General features: G+C 31.4%; 1 protein-coding gene across 1 annotated transcript; it reads right to left on the reverse strand.

The window, feature by feature from the left end:
- Positions 1–4,726: 4,726 nt before the first annotated feature.
- On the reverse strand, positions 4,727–6,901 carry LOC145039308 (uncharacterized). The gene is made up of 4 exons (XM_078987375.1): positions 6,886–6,901; positions 6,243–6,793; positions 5,091–6,158; positions 4,727–4,993 (listed from the first exon to the last, which is right to left on the reverse strand). The coding sequence occupies exons 1-4, from the start codon at positions 6,899–6,901 to the stop codon at positions 4,727–4,729; spliced, it is 1,902 nt and encodes a 633-aa protein (XP_078843501.1).
- Between the last annotated feature and the right edge of the window lie 359 nt (positions 6,902–7,260).

A 7,260-nucleotide genomic window follows, 5' to 3' on the forward strand; every position in this document is an offset into this window, starting at 1 on the left:
TGTTGCGTACCTAAGTTGGGATAGGAGCAGTAGGTTAATGATGACTTGTCAGGAAGTTAAATGTGCATCTGAGGCCCTGTTGGCATGAAGTTCTAGACTTGAGATCGTTTGAGTTGTTTTAGTCAGCATGTTTCGAGTACTCGTTTTGATATATGATAGTAGTGTTCCTATTCAAGTAGGACTAGGGGATGGATATGTCATGAGGATGATTGGCAACCTGGAATATAATTCATGAGGATTCCAAACCGAGAAATTTCCATTCTTACAAGTTTAATGTTTGGTTTATATAGAGGCTGCAACCATCAGTAGCAAGTTTTTGTGTGTTGCTGTAATATATTTTTCTACGTCGAGTTGATTATGACCCAGATTTAAGAAAATCAAGCTCGTACATGTCTCAATAAAGTATAAACTTGACCAAACCTATACATTTTTCGCAAAAACCAAAACTACACCTATATACTTTCAGAAACATAGCCTCCAAATTTCGTTAGAATTAGCTTTAACACGAAAAATAGAACTAAAAAATGGGTATTATAATATATTAACAATAAACAACGTAAGTTTATTCTATTGATAATACAAATTTCAAAATATATTTTCTAATGCGAGGTTGTACAAGTAAATTCATCGTGAATATATTAATTTAGAATTCCGATTTCAAGAACATTTTGTAATTAAAAAGCTGAGAACTAAATAATTAAATATTGTCTGCAATTATTTTGTAAGAAAATAAATAAATTAAAAGGTACATTATTAATAGAATATTAGACAACTTGTTTACTGAAAATGACGCAAATTCTCTCTCATTAAACCTCGTCACAACAATAATTGATGCCTTTTTTTTTTTTTTATGTCTTTATTTTCTAAAAACCAGTAGTTATATACTTTGTGATTAATAAAATATTTTATGAATATTTTAAGTAATTCTTAATCAAACTTTAATCATTTACGTAGGTTCAGTGTACTTTTTCTGGTGTACATAACATTGTGATTGATGTTTGATGAAAAATTCGGAATGTATGTGACGTTGTTATTTTTTTATTATTATTATTTTTTTTTAACTCAAGCTGAAAATATATAGCGATTGCATGTTAATAGGTTTGAAACTTGAAACTGATTGCAAATACACAATGAAAATTTAAATATATTGTTATTATTTTTTATTCGGTCTTCATGGCGGATTTACTAAATTGAACGGGGTAGTATAGGTTATCCTTCAAAATTCCCATCAAATATAAATTTAGTGAAAATTCGTCAAAATCTTTTACAAATCCATTGGCAATCAATCACAAAGTCTAATAATTGTGAAGTTAATATAAACTTGTCATTTTATTGATGATTTCGTGACAAAAAAATGAATTTAGAAATGAGTTTTTTCTATTAGTACAACCCCTACAAATTTAATGTAACCCCTTGACTTTTTTTTGGATCAGCCAATATATATATATATATATATATATATATATATATATATATATATATATATATATATATATATATATATATAAACATCTAAAAGGTTGAAACGCGAGAACAGTTTTGGATCAAGCAATATATAGGAAAATTTTCATATATATCCTTCCAAACATTAAGAATTACGTGTATATCCTCCCAAAGTTTAGAATTACGTATATATCCTTCTTAACATATTAAACTCTCATATATATCCAATCCTATAATTTAACGAAATATTAATCAATTTAATATCAAAAAATCTATTTTAAAATCATAAATACAAATAAATTTACCAAAATACCCTTTACATATTATATCCAAATTAAATCTTATTTTTTTTATAAATCGTACATCAGTCAAAACGATTCCCTCGATCATCCATCCCAGATCCACCTTTCTCCTACCCCCAAAATCGAGTTCATCTCTCCCTCCTTCCATCTTCCGGTCTCCCTCACAGCCTCATCTCCTCCGTCGCCGTCCCTGCCATGAAAAGGGTTATACCCACCTCCGACGTCTCTACTTCCTATCTCTTTTCTCATTAATCCTGTATTTCTCTCTTTCTCTCCTCCTCCCTGTCATCACCTCCTTACCTCCTCCGTCGCCGTCCCTGCCATGAAAAGGTTTATACCCACCTCCGACATCTCTACTTCCTATCTCTTATCTAATTAATATTGTCCTTCTCTCTTTCTCTCCCTCTCCCTGTCCTCGCCGACATAGATCAAGAGCAGGTTGAAGACATTAGCGACACCTTGCCACTCTCACTTCCAACAATGCTTCTTCTACTACGGATAGAGACAAGACATTTGCTGGTATAATCGATCGTGCTATGGAGAAAGAGTTCACTGAGAATGATCAGAACGAAGGTTGGCTTATTTGATCTGATGCTTTTATTTAGGGTTTTACAATGTATGCTTTCAATTGCTTACTAGGATTCTAATTACTGCATTTTTTTTTATTTCTTTCTTCCATGATAAAAAGGGAATTCAATAGATCATCCATTATCATTGGTTACTTCAGGAATTGAATCTTTTCTTTTTAATTGAAAATGTTAGGGCTTCCATTTTATATGATTCTTTTGTAGCTATATTGTTACCTAACTTTAGAGAACTTTCATCTGGAAGCTCAAGTTTGACTTGTGATTAGAAAGAAAGAACAATATTCAAATTTTATATGGATTTGTTAATTAGCATGGTTATCAAACTTAAGCTTTTATGACATAATCATCTTAAAGGTAGAATTGATATAATACAAAAGTACCAATAAATAATCTTCCTAAATCCTAACTGAATTTGCAGAAGAGGATGCAGGCAGCTTCAATAACAGTGTTGTTGGGCAACATGTTGTTCTTTAAATTTTAATTCTTCTGGTTCACTGAACCCATATTACACACCAATGTTGTTGTTCTTTCAATTTTAATTCTTCTAGTTCACTGAACCATATTACACACTAATGTTCAATTTTTTATTCTGAGTACAATAATTGTGTATATAATACTCAATTTGAAAATTATCTTCTACAATGGTTGTTTGTGTAGACACTAATATATTATTTTTCTTATGTTTAGTGAGACTAAACGAATCATTATACAGTGTTAAGAGTTTTGGATAAATTTATTTGTCGAAGAAAGAATGGTGGACACCTTTTATTGTTTTGGGTCTTGAGAACATCATCAAATATCTGAATGCAAATTGGAAATCAAGGAGCTCTGGTAACAAGGTGACAAATGAGGCTGAGTTATCACTAACATCACATCTACATGAAATTCTGGTAGAAAGAGAGCTAATGAGACCGAACCCGATTTAAAAGCAAAAAAAATTAGTAGGGTGTTATTTCTTTAGGAATTTAGAAGCCGTCTCATAAGTAGAGTGTTATTTTAATGTTGTTACTATTGTTTTGTCAAAGTTGAGTGTTATTGTTTTAGAATTTTATTTTCTTTGTATTGTAACTTTCCCAGCATCATGTTGGTTTTAATTTTAGCAATTCATAAAAAAAAATAAACAAAAAAGTTTGATGTTATTTCATTGTTTACCATGAAGTGATGATAATTTTGTAACATGTTGGATATGTTCATGTTGCATAAATACATTACATAAATAGTCCTTGTAGCCGAAAATACATTATAGAAATAGTCCCTATAGCAGAAATACATTAGAGAAATAGTCCCTATCGCAGAAATACATTACAAAAATAGTCCATGTGCATAAAAACATTACAAATATGGTCCATGTTTCAGAAAGATATTACATATATAGTCTATGTGTCAGAAAAACATTTAAAAATTGTCCATGTGCACAAAAATATTACAGATTTGGTCCATGTTTCAGAAAAAACATTACAAATATGGTTCTTATTTTAGAAAATATTACAGATATAGTCTATGTGTTAGAAAAACATTTAAAAATTGTCCATGTTTACAAAAATATTACAGATTTGGTCCATGTTTCAGAAGAAACATTACAAATATGGTCCCTTTATCAGAAAAATATTACAGATGTAGTCTATGTGTCAGAAAAAACATTTAAAAACGGTCCATGTGCACAAAAATATTACAGATTTGGTCCATGTTTAAGAAAAACATTGCACATATTGTCCCTATTTCAGAAAAACAAAAAAAAAATAACATTACAGATATAGTCCCTGTTTCAGAAAAATTATAAAAATGGTCATTGTGCCCAATAACAATTACAGATATGGTTCATGTGGCAGAAACTCATTACAGAATTAGTCCATATGGCAAAAAAACATTACAAAAATGGTCCATATGCAGACCCTATAGCAGAAAATGTTTATATAAATGGTCCTTGTTAGAGAAATACATTACATAAACAATCCCTATGGCATAAATTCATTAAAAAATGGTCCCAAAATAGATATATATATATATATATATATATATATATATATATATATATATATATATATATATAATCAAATTTTAAATGGTTTTTCTCATGCAAATTCTTCCGAACAACAAAATTAAAAAAATTAAACAATCCATGCTGAAAGCATTAAAGTACTAAAATGTAATGAAACTCATAACAAAAACTCATGATGTTTTATGTTCTTTCCTCTTGCTAGAGGATGCTTCCTCAAAACCTTGAGACGCAGGATTTTTGCAAGTCCTTTGATGATGTCCATATAAACCACAACGGGGACATCTGTGTCTTTTCTTGGGCTCATCATGTGGTATAATTCTATTCTTTTTAGGTCGTTCGGGCGGTCGTTTTATAATAGGTGGGTATATTTTATCGAATGTCTCTATATTCACCCATTAATCTTTTCCGGGCATTGGACCAATTTCTAAAGCATATGCTTCTTTAAACTTGTCGACTGTGAAATATGTATCAACATATTTTTCCCAGCTAGGCTCCCTTGTGAAAGCAATAAAAGCAGCTGCATGCACACATGGAAGGCCTGTAACTTGCCATTTTCGACAAATACATTTTTTCTCATCCAATACAACATCCCAACGATATCCTTTGAACTTCACTTCTGCTTTATTATCACTACTTCTACAAATTTGATATTCACCCAAGTTCTACATGAGAAAATAAAACAAGAACAAACTAATATCAGGTAAAATACATATGTTTAATGCAAAAACAATTATGTATGTATATAGTTCATTAACTTGCCTTAGTGATTGTTTTGAGATACTTCTTTGCTTTTGGAACTAATGGTCCTTTCCATTTTTTCACCTTACTCCTTTTATTGTCAAATCTTTCCATAAGCTTTTCTCTAATTGCATCTAGGAGATCAAGCACCGTTTTATAACGTATGTCACCTACCCAAGAGTTAAAAGTTTCTGAAATATTGTTGGTAATGTAATCACACTTAACAGGTGTGCCAAACTTACTTCTACTCCATATCTTTTTATGGTTCTCGTTCAAATATGAAATTGCATCTGCACATTTAGTACCAATTTCATTTAACAATTTATCATGCTTACTAACAGAGTAGGTATTTGCAGCCTCCCATAACTTGGTCATGAAAAAGTCACCTCGAAAATGTTTTTTGAAGTTGCTACATAAATGTCTTATGCATTCTCGATGCTCAATATTAGGATAAACCTGTGTAATAGCTAATTCCAACCCCTTTTGCATGTCAGAGGAGATAACAAGACCATTTGGTGTACCAATGGCTTTTTGTAGTGACGTGAGAAACCAAGTCCATGATTTTGTATTCTCTGCCTCAAGCACACCATAGGCTACTGGAAACATACCATTGTTACCGTCGATACTTGTGGCAGCAGCTAACACACCATTAAATTTCCCTTTCAAATGACAAGCATCAAGCCCAATGTATGGAAGACAACCAGCAAGAAATCCCTTAGAGCATGTTTTTAATGATATAAAAAAGCATAAGAAATGTTTCTTTTCACCCACTATCTGCAAATCAATCTCCACCACACTTCCTGGGTTTCTCTTTTCAAGTTCTTGTTTGAAATAAAATATATTTACATAAGAGTCATCCCACTTGCCATACATATCGGTGTAAGCTTGCTCTCTTCCTCTAAAAACTCTCATATATGGTACTTCAACATTGTAGGTATGCATAAGCCACTTTTTTAGGTCGGCAGAAGAGACATCGCCTTCAGATTTCAACTTGTCGGTGACAACATCAGCAATCCATCCTTGAGTGGCATGTTTGTTACCGCTCTTGTTGCTTCGAGTACAAGAATGAGTTTCTAAAAATTTCTTGACCTACAAAATTGCAAAAGAACATATAATTATGTTAACATAATAACAATGTCAACGAATTTAATATTTCTCAAATTTTATACTTACTTCAAAAGTAACCCCATCTTGTGTAAGACAAGCATGAATTCTCCACTTGCACTTTTTATCTCCACAACATGCTGTAAGTCTTGTCAAATCACTTTTCTCAATGACATACTCAAATTCATTTGTTAGTGCATAATGATTTAATGATCTTCTAAAAGCAATTACACTTAGGAATTTAGAATTCACTTTCATAAATGGATTCATCTTACTATATGCATAAGTTTCACCATAATTTAGAAGCTCATATTCATTCTCGGAACTATGAAGACTATGATAGCTTTCTTGACTTGGACAAACTGAGTCTGACTCATTTTCATCATCAGACTCGTCAATAACTTTATCTTGACAACTTAACGGTTTAGGGTTATACCTTAATTTTTCGGTTGTCGCATAAATTGTTACTTCTTTATCCTCATTATACATGTTTAGCATCACCATGAAGCTCTTATCATTATCAAGTTCAATAAAGCATTGCTCTTTTGCATATTTATCAACAAATACTATTGACAAAACAATATCACTTTGTGACAGATAATGTGTTTTCACCTCTTCAACTGGATGATTTAAGTCGTATGAAAATGTGTCTATATAGAGACATTTTGTAGATCCAAAGCAATACACTTGCCTACATTAGTTCCTAGCTAACCGAAAGAAGCCTCCATATTTCAATTTAAACTTGAATTCCGATATTACTTGTCTGATAACCACAATGAAAAAAAACAGTTAATAAATCTGAAGGACACATAAAGTATCATCAAATGTTGATAAAAACTTACTCAATTATCAGTGAGTGAGCACTTATGTCCCATCTTGGTGCATCAACTTCATTATCCATCAAATAGGAGGATAATAAACTATCTATTACAAACCACGAATGCAGAACCAAAAATTAATCGAATGCAAAAAGTTAATCAAAACCAAAATTAATCGAAGGAATGGGTTTAGAATGTGAAAATAACCTGATTTACTACTATGATTGTAGCAACGATATTGGAAGAAACGAAGATAGACAAGTGGAGAT

Source organism: Lactuca saligna, chromosome 4 (genome assembly GCF_052625555.1).
Source record: "Lactuca saligna cultivar CGN05327 chromosome 4, ASM5262555v1, whole genome shotgun sequence".
Lineage (NCBI taxonomy): Eukaryota > Viridiplantae > Streptophyta > Magnoliopsida > Asterales > Asteraceae > Lactuca > Lactuca saligna.

Bases quoted from the DNA above. Each gene is read 5' to 3' on its own strand.
- LOC145039308 (XM_078987375.1), bottom strand. The intron at 6,159-6,242 runs GTAAGTATAAAA...GCAATTTTGTAG, and splicing joins AAGATGGGGTTACTTTTGAA to GTCAAGAAATTTTTAGAAAC. The intron at 4,994-5,090 runs GCAAGTTAATGA...TTTCTCATGTAG, and splicing joins ATCTCAAAACAATCACTAAG to AACTTGGGTGAATATCAAAT.